We start from the raw sequence: 14795 nt of genomic DNA on the forward strand, positions 1-14795 counted from the left end.
CTTAACTCTTCTCATTGGCTGGCAGCCTGGAAGCTCCTTCGTAATGCACATGCCCTCCTGGCTTCCCTTCAGCCAGCAGGAGCATCTGCCATGTAGGCTATGAGATGGGGCCTGGAGGCACTAGTTGCTCTCACACTCCAGCTGCTCACAGACTTAGGGTACTATGAACCAAGACAGAAATACTCAAGGGTGTGAACCGCTGGACTTCACCCAGGCTGAGGCCACTGCATGGCTGAATAGAGAGGAAATTCTAGAAAACAAGCAGCACTGAGCAGCAGTGGGTTTCACCAGCATGTGTGGGCCTCCTTGTTTATTTATTTGAGGAAGGACTTACATTTATAGTAATGCCTGCCCTAGATACATCCAGGGAAGATGGTGGCTGAAGACTGAACGACATTCAGGAGGAGTCCCATGGGTGGCTCTAACACCTTGGAAAGCAGTCTGAGTAAGTCTGGTAGCTGAACGTCAATTGAACAGCTATCTTCAGAGGAGATCACAGAACCCAGAGTCACTTCCCAAAGCTCTGTATACAGTACAAGGAAACCAGATATGTGAGGAATGAGGGCAGTGCCATGCACAGTAAGGGAAGTCAATCACCCAATCACCAAGGGCTTCCAGCTGCTAACGATCGGTCACTGTTGCCTGGAGAATAGATTCTGCCTGGGTCCAGTGGGGATATTGATATAAATCCCGTTCACCATAAGAATTGCATTCAGGGTTGCATTCAGAGTCAAGAGGCAGTACACCAAAGCCTTTGACCCTGTGTTTCAGAACTATCATACATGACACATGCACACCTGTTTATGGCAGGTTTGCCTGTAGCAGGTTAAAACTGTGTGGAATAAGATTCATCCACTAAAGCAAATTATGGCATCTGACACAGTGTGGCTGAATCCCCCAGCCACGACGTTGTACAGTGTAGTGTGGATGGCAGATACTTTCAAAGGTCCATGTGTTTGAAGACTTGGTCCCTAAGCTGCAACTGTTGGGAGATTGTGGTTTCTCTAGAGCAGAGGCCTACGAGAAGATCTTTAGGATGGTGGGACGTGCCCTTGAGGAAGACTGGGAGGCCTGAGCCTCTCTCTCTCTCTTTTTGCTTCCTGGATAGGAAGTGAGCAATTTTGTTCTTTGACATATTCCTGCCACAGTGTGCTGCCTTGGCATGGGGCATATTTCACCATGGAACCCCAAAGCTGAAGGCAGATGATACTTTCACTTTATTAGCAGCTCATATCAGGTGTCTGTTATGGTGACAGGAAGCTGATGAGCAGGGAGGGGTGTCAGATGGGATGCTGATTGGAGGCTTCAGTTTGTACTGTTTAAAAACAGCTCCAATGAATCTATGTCAGGAGTCCTGATGGGGGTGGCTGCTGAGAGGCAGCAATTACCAGGAGGGGCACAAGGGGGCGATCTGGATGTTGATTCCAAGGATGTGTTCACTGTCTGGAAACTGCAATTCTAAGTCTGTTTACGCTCTTTTAAAAGGATCTGCATGGGACCAGAGAGATAGTTCAGTAGTTAGGAACATGTACTGCCCTTCAGGAGGACCGTTTTCAACAGCAACACAGGGCAGCTCACAGCTATCAGTAACTCCAGTGCCAGGGGATTCAGTATCTCATTTGCACTTACATGTATAGACATGCCCTCATACACATACTTTCAAATAAACCTTTGGTTTTCTGTTTTTTTTTTAAGGCCTGTACTCTCTCCATGTTGTACCCACTCTGTGTCCCTTTGTCCCCAGGTGTGACTCTTGGATGATGGCCTTCAAGGGCTTTCTCCTGGATCATGCAGACCATGGTTACTCCTAAGGTTGGCTGTTCCCTTCAGGGTCCTTGCCTACTGTAAGGCAATTCTTTTCAAGGGGTTCATACAGGCACTTGTGAGTACTGTTGCCTGGGCAGTCAAATACACAGGTGCTATGGTGCCCTTTCCCCAACTAAAGATAGGTACACTGAAGGGAGCTTTGCTTCCAGTGAGTTCCAAGAAGACCTGACCACACCCTCAGGACTCCCTCCATGCTACTGCTGGACTTGGCTATGGAGAGTGACTTGTGCTGATGTTCTTTCCTCTTAACAAAATGAATGCCAGCTCAGTGGTCTGAATACTCTCCTGATCTTCCCTTCTGTTTCTGGATGTAGTACCCTGCCCTTACCCCAGAAATTGGTCTGCTGTGTGGCATCAGTGGAATGTGACTTGTGTCCCACAGTATCTGTCATACTCTTACTGGTTTCCAGAGATGAGCAGCTCTCTGTTCCTTGGATGATGTAGGGCTGGGCTCCCTGGAGGAAGAAGGAGGAGCCTCCAGCCTGCTGAGCTGCTGCTCACCATGGCAACAGCTTCCTGTGGCTCTGGGCTCCCTGACAGACTCAGGATGCCTCAGACCTTATGGGCCCAATGCCTTGGAGGATAGTATATTTGGGTCCTGGCTAGCCTGAAATCCAGCTGTTTTCCAGGTCTGCAGTTCACCTGACAGCTGCACAGCTGCTCTAACTCAGGAAGGTGCTGAATTGTCAAGGAGTGGCCCCAGAGCCCAGATATTCCCCTCCCCATGGAGACAGTTCATGTGCTGCCTCAGGAACTCAGTCTCCTGGTACCTGCCTGGAAGCTGACCTTCCAGGGGGAGGTTTGTTTGTTTGGGAGGAGTTTGTTTCCTGGGAGGACTGCTCAGGACTCAGGCTCAGGTAGATGACTAGTGAAGGACTCCATGCCCAAGGACTGTGCTTTAGGAGCAGACGGTATCTGGCAGCTCAAACCAGGTGGAACTCCCTGGGAACTCTCTGACTAGAAGGTGTCCCCAGACCCTCACCCTGTCCCTAAGGCACTGTATAAGCCACCCTGGGCCAAGTGACACACATCTGTTGGATATTGACTCCAGGAGGCTGGCCTGGCCGTGGCTCACAGAAGGCACCCACACAGGTGGTTAGCTGGGCACCTCAGCTATTATTAACCTGACAGTGACATCACCACCAGCCAATGGGAGGCAGGTTTATTTGCAGGGCTGGCAGCTTGATAATGGTTAATTTTAGCTGGATCCTTCATTCCCAACATTTATGAAAACCCCACCAGCCAAAGAGGGGGATGCTGTCTCCCCAAACAGCTTGAAGTTGGCATCTGGGGGCTCCCGGAGGAGCCGAGGAGGGACAGAGCCTGCACCCTACCTTCCACACTGCTCTTAGGAAGAATCCTGGTTTTCTGTAGCCTCTCCTTGCTTGCCCTGCCCCACCTCTGGCAGTTTCCCAGGGTCACTGTGATCAGTAACTGAGAAGCAGGCCACAGGTGAGACCTGGATTGAACCATACTGTCTATGGTTCTAATGTTTTGAATCACCTACTTGCTGTGTTATCTCAGGCATTGGGCTTAGCTTTTCTTTGCCCAGTTTCCTCATAGGTTTTGGGTCCCCAGGCCTATTTATAGGACCTGCTTTTATGTAGTATTGCTGATTTCTTAGTCATTTAAGTACTATTAACTATGCAGTTGAAGAGGCTAGAAGCCCAAAATTCTGGCAAGGGGCTCAACCAGGCCTCACAGTGGAAAGTGGAGGGCAGGAGAGCCCTCCATAGGCACTTTTTATGGTAGCATTTAATCCATGGATAAGGCTGGAGCCCTCAGGACCTAAATGCCCCCTACTAGGAAGCACCATCCCAGCACCTTGGGATTTAGTCCCAGCACTGAGCTTGGGGGATAAGTGCAGATTGGGGCAATAGCAGCTCAGTTGCTGGAGCTATTGACTGTCTGGCAATTGCTTAATGCTGGTGGGTTAGTAGCCTCTTGGAACTCTTGGCTGCAAGGCTGCTCAGTGGGGTTAGTGTGTTATTGTTCAGCACTGTTACCTCTTGAAGATTTGTTTTTCTGCATATCCCTAGGATCTTCCATGCCAGCAAAGGCTTCAGGGACTTGCACTGGTAGGCAAAGTATGTGCAAATGACAGGGAGGTAGTTTTGGCCTGCCTCCCCTAGGTCAATGTATAGGTGTTTCAGGAAAGATATGACATCTTGCCATCAGTGGTCAGTCCTCTAGGTGGGTAAGTTCCTGACCTTGGATCTTGCTGGCTCCTTGTGTCCCAGATGTACACAGAGGAAGACTATATAGGCAAGCGGAGTCTGATGAAAACTCCAAAGCTGAAGGTCCGGGGGCTATTCCCAAGGATTCTGGACTCTGAACCTCTCAATTGAGCCCACCCAGCCTCCTGAATCCCAAACTAGGCCTGATCTCCTAGTGGAGAGAAGAGCTGGGCAAGTGGGCAGGGTAAATGCTAATGTCCTGCCAGGAATTTATTTTTAATTCCTGGCTCCCAGTTGACAGTATCAGCAGTCTTCGGAAGTGCCGGGTCATCTGAGAGGCCTGCCTGGTCTCTGGCTGCCCTCTGCCAGACAGACCCTCAGATTTCACCTTAATACCTTCTTCACCTACTTGCTAGCTGCCTGTCCTACTGGGCACCCATCTCCAGGGGCTCCTCGTGGGTACTCTCTCAGTAGGATGTGCTGGGCCCTGACCTGGGCCTTCTATGTCTAGATCCATTCCACACCAGTGTGGCAAGGATAGGCACAGGGCATGCTGTCATTCAACATAAATACCCAAGTAACCTTTGCTTCCTACCTGCCCTACCATACCCTGCAGTGACAAAGATCGGTGACAGCACTTGAAAATGTCTGGGTGAGATGACAAGATAGGGGTCTCTGAAGAAGCCTCTGATGAGGTGGGCACAGCTCCCTTAAGGCCCATTTTGGTTACATTCATCTTCCTAGACTCCTCAAAGTCTCCCTATTTCCTACCCATGGGGGCTGAAGGAGGCTGGTGCTCGACCCTGGGGGCTGGGTCTGAACTCTGTTTGGAAATGTTTGATGGTCTTAGCTAAGACAGTCTGAGCAGGAATGCAATCAGGACTGTGCCTGAGCTCTAATGGGCTTCATGCAGTCCCCCCTCCACCCCAAACACACACCTAAGGGAATAGGTAGAAAAAGCCACTTTCCAGGGTTTCAGGCCAAGGTTGTATCTGGGCTGGACTTGCTGATGCCCTCAAGGGCCTTCCATGTTGGGCCCATGTGAACAAGCATGGGGCACTCACTGTACCAGGGGGATCACATCATGGAGAGCCTCTGGGAACTGAACTTCATGTTCACTGGGACTCAATCACAAACCGGGCCAGCACTGGATGCCCAGCCACATCAGGACTTGCAGGGACCTTGACGTGGGCTTGAGCTTCTTCCCCCCTCCCCCACTCGCTGGTTCCCTGTCTTGCGTTCCACCTTCCTGAAGACATTTTTTTTTTTTTTTTACTTTGAATGTGTCCCACCCCCCGCCCCCGCTTTCCAGCAACCCCTGTCTCTGCTATCCCATCTCTTCTATCTGATGCTTCTTTCCCTTCTCTCCTTCTCTGCTCCTCCCTTCCTGGCTCTGTTTCCCTGCCCCCACCTCTGCGTGCTCCCCGCCCTTTTGCCTGTTTTTCTCTCCTGGTCTGCGCTCTAGCTCGCTGATTCTCCAGCTTGCTCTGGCGCATCTTTGCAGCTGCGTCCTCTCGGATCCTCGTTACGCCGCCGGCCCGCGCCCGTGGGTGCGCGGCCCCTGCGTCCGCGCATCACTCGCACCCCATCTGCCAGCCTCCCGGCGCCCGCCTCCCCCCGCCGGTACCGCATTGCTGTACTGCAGGGGCGCAGTGCATTGCGCCGGCACCGTCAATAGGTGGACCCCCTCCTGGAGAGATAAAACCGCCGCCGCCGCCGCCGCCAGTCCCTCTGACTGAGACCTCGGCTCTGGGTAAGGACGCACATCCCGGTCTGCGACTCTTGCTTAGGTTTCCACTGAAGGTTCGTTTCCCTGGGAACCCAACCCAAGGTAGAGAGGACACGCGGCACCTAGCTGAGCTACACCCCTGGGTTGGGGGTCTCTCGGTTGCACACCGGGCATGGTGGGTCCCCGTGGCAGTCTGGCGGTGTGTCCCCCTAGGCGATTGTTTACTTGGTGACAGTGGCGGGGACTGTGGGGAGGGGGTCTTCTCCTGAAACCTGCGATCACGCTGTCACTGTGACCTTGGGGCTCTCCTGGGCGCTGCGGGGCTGGACAGGCTGGTTGGTGCAGGTGCTGGTGTGGTTAGGGGCTCTGGGGATGTTAGTGATTTGTCAGAGAGGGGCGGGGGAGGTGGTGAAACCTGAGGACCCCTACCCCGCCCTACATGGATCCCACCCTAGGATTGTCGCCCCCCCCGCCCCCCCTCCTGAGCTTCTCCGTTGACCTCTGTGATGCGTGGGTACTGAGACCCAGGGCCTGTACCAGATGGTAGGGGCAAGGGTGAGGGCATTTCTGAGGGCACTTGCTGAGCTGGGGCAGGGAGAGATTTTTATTCCTCTGGCTAGAACAGGACACTCACCTCTCAGCCCTGATGGCTGCCCCCTGCTTGAGTATGGGGAGGGCCTGAGCTATTCTGGGCCTATGCCTGGGCACCATCCAGCTGTCTCCCCTGCCAGCCTGTGGGCAGAGAGGGGAAGATGGCGCCCTTGCCTGTGGAGGGGCTGAGGAGTGCTGGCCTTTTCTTCATGGTGGCAGCAGATGGGGGTAGGGCAGTGTCCCTCCCTGGGCTATGTGTGTTTGTGTGTGTGTGTGTGGGGGGGGGGTAGCGGCATCGAGGACAGGGAGGACGAGGCACTGGAGAGCTGGGCACAGTGACTCATCACAGGGCTCCTGGCTGCTCCAGAGGATCACTCAGCCTGCTGCTCTGTGATGTCCAGACCAGATTAACCCTTTCTTAAGGAACTTTCTTCCAAATCAACTCTCCAAATATTTGTACTCCAAGGAACCATTTGGGCTAAGGTAGAGGAACAGGTGGCTTATGAGTGCAACCTGGCTGGCCTGGGCTAGGATCAGGGTGAGGGGCAACCATTCTTCCTCATCCAACCTCAGGTGACTGGGTGAGGACAAGCTCTCAAACAACAAGAATAGTGTGGGTGTCTCTGTTGGGCTCTCTCTGGGCCTCAAAATCACCTATCTCCCTTGTCACTGGCCCCACAGAGTTCCTGCCCAGCACACCCTCAACCCAGAGCCAGAGCCCCCACAGTGCCAGCCCCTCCTTCAACCAGGCAGAATGGTCAAGGAGAAGACACACATCAACATTGTGGTCATTGGCCATGTGGACTCAGGCAAGTCCACCACAACAGGCCATCTCATTTACAAATGCGGGGGCATCGACAAAAGGACCATCGAGAAGTTTGAGAAGGAGGCAGCAGAGGTGAGCACCATGGGCCCAATGCTTTCATTGCTTGGTTTATACCTTCAGTGCAAAGGATGTCTGGGGGTGGGGGTAAGTAGGGCAGCCTCCCTCTGAGAATGTTGCAAGATCTGCTTCAGACTGAGGGAGGGAGAATGTGTATCCCGCCCAGGTCCACCAGAGGGCTCTGGACTCTTGGCCTCAGTAGGCCAGAGGGCCCTCAAGCCTTATCCTCTCGTTCCCCAGGGCTAAAGCTATGTTGGATGTGGTGTTGCCCTCACTTGTCTTGCAACAGCCAGGGCTCAAGGATGCTATTAATAGCTGATTGATGGGCAGCAGTCTTGCCAGCTCCACTCTCTCCAGATAAGCTGGGGAAGGTTGTTGCTTCAGGATGGTGCCTGGAGTGGGGGGTCTTGGTAGCCTGTTCCTGGTTGAGACCTACGAGTGGGCAGTGGTTGTAACTGGATTCTCTTTCCTGCCCCCGGAAGAACTGGTTCCTGGAAAAGGGCTAAGGTCAGACCTGAGGGCAGCAACTCTCTGTGTTGAACTCCTGCTCCAGTGTATATGTGGGTTTTGAGCCACAACTCTGTGTGTCTGGGGACACCTTTAGGGGGTATTCCCAGAGGAGGTGGTAGCAGGGAGATCAGGGATTGAAGGTCACCTGGGTCAGGTCCCAGCTGGGTTTTGTCTGGACCAGCTCCTCCAGGCTGGGCAGCATCCCTGGAATGCAGAAGCCTGTCCTGTGAGATTCTGGTCAGGAGTTGTGTTCAGCTGAGCAATGACCACAGTTGTGGTCCAGGCTGTAGCAGTCTCACCCAGGCACAAGTTGGCAGAGAGCAGCCAGCCTTGCTTTGAGTGGGGGTGTTCTTTCTTCTCCTATTTTGGTGTAAGGGGGGAGGGAGAGCTTTTTAGAAGTACTCATCAGCTACAGAAAGAGCTGAAAAGCTAGACTTTTCTCAAAACCTTGACCAATTTATTTGTTTTTTTAAAATTTCATGTTTTTGAAATAACTCAGAGGTTTTTTTTTTCAATAGTCCCAAACCCAATGAGATAATTGACCTATAACTGACTAGGGTGTGGAGTCTTAGCCTCAGATAGTGAGGAACCCTTTGCCAGGGATGAGAGGTTAATGAGGTCTGGCAATGTTCAGACCCTCATGCCCCCTTCTGGGTGTGTCCATAACCACTTAGGAGGGGAGTGGGGGTGGGGCTGATTGATCTGGGTGGCTTCATTTTGTGGCAGAGCAGGGTTTGGGTGTCAGCATCAGAGAGACAGTACAGAGGTCTTTGGTTCAAGGTGCTTTAGCCTAACCCTAACCTCTCATGGCTGTTTCCATGGCCCAGGGCAGGCCTGGCAGGTGGCTGTGACCCCTGAGTCCTGTGTCCTATCCTGAGTTGCATCCCTACTCTTTCAGATGGGGAAGGGGTCCTTTAAATATGCCTGGGTGCTGGACAAGCTGAAGGCAGAGAGGGAGCGTGGCATCACCATCGACATCTCCCTCTGGAAGTTCGAGACCACCAAGTACTACATTACCATCATTGATGCCCCAGGCCACCGGGACTTCATCAAGAACATGATCACTGGCACATCTCAGGTGTGCAGGGAGGGTACCGAGCCCAAGAGCTCTCCTGAGGTGTCAGTGTCTCTTGTACTTTCTGTCAGGACAGAGCTCCACCCAGGTCACCTTCATCCTGCTTGGCACAGAGTCCCTCAAGAACTGAGTCAGTGTTTATATCTCAGCTAGATGGGGTGCCTGCAGGGTTACCCAGCCATGGTTGGGGCCAGCAGTCAGACAGAGGGGAAATTGTAGGCATGTCCTTCACAGACAGATTCTTGTAGAAGAGGCCACATTAGGGATAGTGAGATGTGGATAGAAAATCAGTCAGACAAGACAATCACAGGCAGACAAGACAGAACCAGAAGCCAATGACTCATCCAAGGGCACATAGCCTGCTGGTGTTGGAGCTGATGGTCAGTTTCGGGCCTTCTTAACTCAGGGCCTAGTGAAGGAGTCCCCTGCTACCCTAGAGGAGGAGATCCTGAGTCTCCATCCCCAGGATAACTGCCCAGGTCCTATTTTGTGGGTGGTAGGGCTAGGTAAAAGGTGGGGCCAGGGGGCTCACTGTCTCTGATCTGTTGGCTAGGCGGACTGTGCGGTGCTGATCGTGGCAGCGGGTGTGGGTGAGTTTGAGGCGGGCATCTCCAAGAACGGGCAAACCCGGGAACATGCCCTCCTGGCCTATACTCTGGGCGTAAAGCAGCTCATTGTGGGTGTTAACAAGATGGACTCCACGGAACCAGCCTACAGTGAGAAGCGCTATGATGAGATTGTCAAGGAGGTCAGCGCCTACATCAAGAAGATTGGCTACAACCCAGCCACAGTGCCCTTTGTGCCCATCTCAGGCTGGCATGGGGACAACATGCTGGAGCCCTCACCCAATGTGAGTGAAGATAGGTGTAGTGGGGCAATACTAACCTTCCAAGAGCCCAGGGCTCCAGGACTCTAAGTCAGGCTGGGCCGAGCTTCCTTTGGTTCAGTTGGCTTTCTATAGTGATGAGTACCAGCCTCCTGGGGACACTTCCTAGTAAAAGACCTGCACTTGGGGTCTTCTAGCTCAGCCTCCCCATGAGGCCAAAAGAGGGAGATGTGGCTCCTTCTCTGGCCACAGTCTCTTGGGCCCTGGATCTCACTATTGGGGGAAATCAGTTTTTATTTCTCCCAAGCTGCTGTCCTGGCCTTGGATACTGTGCAGGACCAACAAGGCCACAAGGCCTCCCCTGAGGTCTGAAGTGGGTGGTATCTGGGAAGCATGCATGTCCCTGGGCTGGCCTGGGGAGTGGAAGAATGTCTTTTGGTGGGTCCTCTGGAAGCTTGAAGCTTCTGCTGCTCTGGGTCTCTGGGTTTTGGGTGTAGAGGAGAAAATTTTCAGAGAGAGAGCCTGGGACCTAGATCTTGGTCTACCCAGAGGAGACCCCTGTCTTAGAGAGGTGGACACTCAGCCAGCTTTTCAGATGCCCATAATGAATGAAATGGTATGAGGATATAGGCTCTCTTGAGATAGCTAGGGGACCAGTGCCTGGTGGCATGGGGACAGAGTTTGGCAGGCAGGGGATACTGCATCTTGCTCTTGCTGGTGTATGATTATCAGGACCTTAGAATCCCCTGGGGACCTTTGACCAGCAGAGTCCTCCCTGCTTCCTACTGCTCTATTGTGCTCTGGGGCTCTGTTCACCCATACTTTAAGAGCCATCTGTTGGCCTGAGGTGCCCGAGACCTTGTCATAAAGACAAAGGCAGGAGGACACACAGCCCCCTGGGTGGATTTACTTCTTGTCTGTACAGGTCAGGAGGGTTTGAAGTCATCCCCCAGAGAAGCCCTTTTGGTGGTGGTGGTGGTAGACACTGATCTTGGAGACAGCTTAGTAGCCAGCAGAGCTTCTGGGGTTGGGGCAGAGGCTGGAGTTTATCTTTGAAATGGCCATTGGCTAGGCTTGAGTCCCTAATCCCCTGGTACTTGACCTGTCTAGGGCTGTGACTGACCAGGTCCCTGAGGGATTAGGGAATCAGGCCCAGTTGAGGGGTCTCATTTGCCAGTGTTGGGGACATGGCAATACAGTCTGGAGAGGTGTGAGGGGTCTCATTTGCCAGTGTTTGGGACATGACAGTATAGACTGGGGAGGTATTTTTTGTTTGTTTTGCTTTTTGCCCCTTCCCTCTTTTCTAAGTTATGTTTATTCAGGGTCCCTATGAGGTTGGGAATGTGAGAAAGGGATGAGGAGCAAGCTATTCAGCTTGAACAGTGAGTCTCCTTCCCCTGGCTATCCTTTAGGCAGGTGCCACCCCCAGAATCTCAGAGATCTGAGGTTGAGGGTGTGGTCAGGTGGGTTGCCCTATAATTGGCACCTTTTTTTTTCCTGCCCAGATGCCATGGTTCAAGGGCTGGAAAGTAGAGCGCAAGGAAGGAAATGCAAGTGGCGTGTCCCTGCTAGAAGCCCTGGACACAATCCTGCCCCCAACCCGCCCCACTGACAAGCCCCTTCGCCTCCCACTGCAGGACGTGTACAAGATTGGTGGTGAGTGAGGTCTCAGTATTGAAGGCGGTGATAATGAATTCACTAGACCCAAGATACATATGGGAGCTCATTTCTCCCTGCAGGGGCTTGCAGACTCTGTCCCCAATCTTGACAGGGACATCAACAAGGAGCCCTCAGGCTGTTCGTCTCCACCCACCTCTCTTCCATGTTCTTTTACACTCATCCATTTCCTCCGCACCCTTGATTCTTGTTCTATCCATCCATCCACACCCCTCCTACCCACCTCCACCCATCCATCCATTCACCTAGCATTCGGTAGGATTCCTTTCCCACTCCCCAGATCCCCAAGCACTCAGCCAGGAGCCAGGGACATCAGATGGGAGCTTTGAACTGACTTACACTTCACCTGCAGGGTGAGGGGCGCCTGTCTCATGGGAGGCAGTCCAAGTCAAGGAATGAGAAATGCAAGTCATTAGTCAATAGAAACCAAAGCCAAACATGAGACAAGCAAAGGGAGAGGACGGACTGAGGATACCATGCTGATGCTCACTCCAACACAGAACACACCCTCTGGCTTTTCTCCATCGCCCCATAATGCCACCCCCCAGTCTTCCAGGGAATGGCGGAGAGCAGTGCTCCCTCTCTCAGCCACTTTTGCTCACCAAGGTATCCCTTTGGTAACCACACTGCCAGTGTGGGCAGGGCTGCCAGAAGTGCTGGGGCCAGATGCTTCTTCAGCGGTAGAACCACAGGGTTACAGCAGGACTTGGGGAGTCCTATGTTCGCGAGTGCATCCCAGTGAGTTGGCCCATGCCTGGCTGTGGCTCTCAGAGAGAGAAGGGACACTGGTGATGCTCCCTCTGAGGGACAGCTGTCCTCCAGGAAACAACCCCATGCTCCCTTTTCTGTCCTGACCCTTACCTTTGAATCCTGGGAACTCTGATTTAGTCTCTTATTCCCTGATGGGGTCAGGGGAGACTCTCCTGCTGTCACTTCACCCTCTGCTTGTCTAGGGACCCCGTTTCCTTACTTCCTCCATGACTCTACTTCCTTTGATACCTTCAAAGAGGAACAAGCCCTGAACTCTGTCTACTTGCAGGCTTTCTGCTTTTTGTTTTGCCCGCACCCCTTCTCTGGCCTGCCCTCTCACTGTATCCTCTCTTGTCCCAGGCATTGGGACTGTGCCTGTGGGCCGAGTGGAGACTGGTATCCTTCGGCCTGGTATGGTGGTGACCTTTGCACCAGTAAACATCACCACAGAGGTGAAGTCTGTGGAAATGCACCACGAGGCGCTCAGCGAGGCCCTGCCTGGTGACAATGTGGGCTTCAATGTGAAGAATGTGTCCGTCAAGGATATTCGCCGGGGCAATGTCTGTGGGGACAGCAAATCTGACCCACCTCAGGAGGCTGCCCAGTTCACCTCCCAGGTTGGTGGCTGGGCTAGTGGATGTGGTTCTTTATCAGAACAGGGGGAAAGATGGACTGGGGTATCAAAGAACAGTAGCTTCTGGCCCTTCGCCTGGCACTGAAGGGAAAGCCCTCCTTTTCACCCTAAGGCCGCTCAGTGTTCAGAGTTACTAGCAGGTAAGCAGAGCGTCAGTTCTCTCTGGGCAGATGCATACGCCACAGTACATGTGTGGAGGTCAGAGGGCAACTTGGAATCAGCTCTCTACTTCCATCATGTGGCTCCAGGGATGGAACTCAGGTCAAGACCTGGAAGCAAGCACCTTTGTTCCAGAGTCATCTTACACCTTTTTTGTCATCTCTTCATAGGATGAGAATTTTAGAACAGTTTTTTTTTTTTTTTGAAATGTAATAGAAGCCCTATAATTGAGGTTTGGTTTTGTCCTGGTCCTTGGTTCTGGTCAGGATTAATATGCCTGTGCAGTCCTGGTTCTTAAACAGTGCAGCTATCTGTTGATTGCCTCTCAGTTTGCTTGGCAAAATATTGGGGGGTGGGGTATGAGCCCAGAAGTGGGGTTCCTGTGCCCTGAACATTCCTTGCACAAAAACTTGGGGATTGGGAGGTGACCCTGTGACTGGAGCCACCCCACCTAACAATGGCTCTGTCCCAGGGGACCTGACTCATGGCTGTCTTCAACTCTGCTGTCAGGTCATCATCCTGAACCACCCTGGGCAAATCAGCGCTGGCTACTCACCAGTTATCGACTGTCACACAGCCCACATTGCCTGCAAGTTTGCGGAGCTGAAGGAGAAGATTGACCGGCGTTCTGGCAAGAAGCTGGAGGACAATCCCAAGTCTCTGAAGTCTGGTGATGCAGCCATTGTTGAGATGGTCCCCGGAAAGCCCATGTGTGTGGAGAGTTTCTCACAGTACCCACCTCTCGGTGAGCTGGGTGATCCACGGTGTAACCCAAGATGGTGGTTGACCCAAGCTGGGGTCAATGCTTGCGGGAGGGATCAGGGGAGTGAAGCATTTAGTAGGAGGTTTTATTACACACACACACACACACACACACACACACACACACACACACACACACACATCCCCCACCGAGAGTTTCTCACAGTACCCACCTCTCGGTGAGCTGGGTGATCCACGGTGTAACCCAAGATGGTGGTTGACCCAAGCTGGGGTCAATGCTTGCGGGAGGGATCAGGGGAGTGAAGCATTTAGTAGGAGGTTTTATTACACACACACACACACACACACACACACACACACACACACACACACACACACACACACATCCCCCACCGCCCCTCTCAAGACTGACAGATCTGGGATGGTGCTTCTTTTCTGAGGGCTTCCCCGGGACCAACCGCAAGTCGAGTGATTCCCCCTTGCACTCCCTTTAAGCGACATTAAGCGGTTCTGCGGACGCCCAATGCACCTGCGCACTGCGTCCTGGGCGCCCCCGCAGTTTACACATCTCTCCCCGCAGGCCGCTTCGCCGTGCGCGATATGCGGCAGACTGTGGCCGTGGGCGTCATCAAGAACGTGGAGAAGAAGAGCGGCGGCGCTGGCAAGGTCACCAAGTCCGCACAGAAGGCGCAGAAAGCGGGCAAGTGAAGCGCGGGCGCCCGCGGCGTGGCCCTCCCCGACGGTGCCGCGCCGCGCCCCCAGCCCGGTCCCCGGAACTGGCCCCGCCCCCTCCCCCGCCCCAGGCGTGGCCCTTCCACCCCGCCCCCCCGCCAGGCGCATGTCTGCACCTCAGCTTGTAAGAGGCTCTACGTCAGCGACTGGATGCTCGCCATCAAGGTCCAGTGGAAATTCTTCAAGAGGAAAAGCGCCCCCGCCCCAGGCTTCCGCACCAGCACTCACCACGCTCAGTGCCCATTTTCCCAATAAACTGAGCGACCCCAGAGCCGTGTGTGCCTACTGCTGGGGCCCTATTTATCAAAGTCCCGTTGCCCAAGGTGACTGGCACATATTACCGCTGCCAGGAGACCTAGCCAGCTGTGCTCCTAAGCATCGTGGGTAGGCGGTGGGGCACACTGCGTGGGTGCTGGAAACCCCCAGCTAGGTGAGGATAGAAAGACCAAATGGCTTTGATAGCTATGACCCAGTTTGTGTTTCTTGGTAGGATGTGCAAGAC

At 53.4% G+C, this 14795-nt stretch overlaps 1 protein-coding gene across 3 annotated transcripts in view; it reads left to right on the forward strand.

Moving 5' to 3' along the window:
- Positions 1-14564, forward strand: part of Eef1a2 (eukaryotic translation elongation factor 1 alpha 2) — a 33086-nt gene extending 18522 nt beyond the window's left edge. For 2 of the 3 annotated variants that reach the window (XM_035446392.1, XM_035446391.1), the window contains 8 exons: positions 5509-5757; positions 7006-7222; positions 8616-8795; positions 9346-9642; positions 11124-11274; positions 12406-12662; positions 13349-13583; positions 14142-14564. In XM_035446392.1, the coding sequence (XP_035302283.1) occupies positions 7079-7222; positions 8616-8795; positions 9346-9642; positions 11124-11274; positions 12406-12662; positions 13349-13583; positions 14142-14269 (1392 nt within the window). In that variant the 5' untranslated portion in view covers positions 5509-5757; positions 7006-7078 and the 3' untranslated portion in view covers positions 14270-14564. The remainder of the gene's footprint in view (positions 1-5508; positions 5758-7005; positions 7223-8615; positions 8796-9345; positions 9643-11123; positions 11275-12405; positions 12663-13348; positions 13584-14141) is intronic. The other variant, XM_027419941.2, reaches the window with a different exon arrangement.
- The last annotated feature ends 231 nt before the right edge of the window (positions 14565-14795 follow it).

This window comes from Cricetulus griseus, chromosome 6 (genome assembly GCF_003668045.3).
Source record: "Cricetulus griseus strain 17A/GY chromosome 6, alternate assembly CriGri-PICRH-1.0, whole genome shotgun sequence".
Classification (NCBI taxonomy): domain Eukaryota; kingdom Metazoa; phylum Chordata; class Mammalia; order Rodentia; family Cricetidae; genus Cricetulus; species Cricetulus griseus.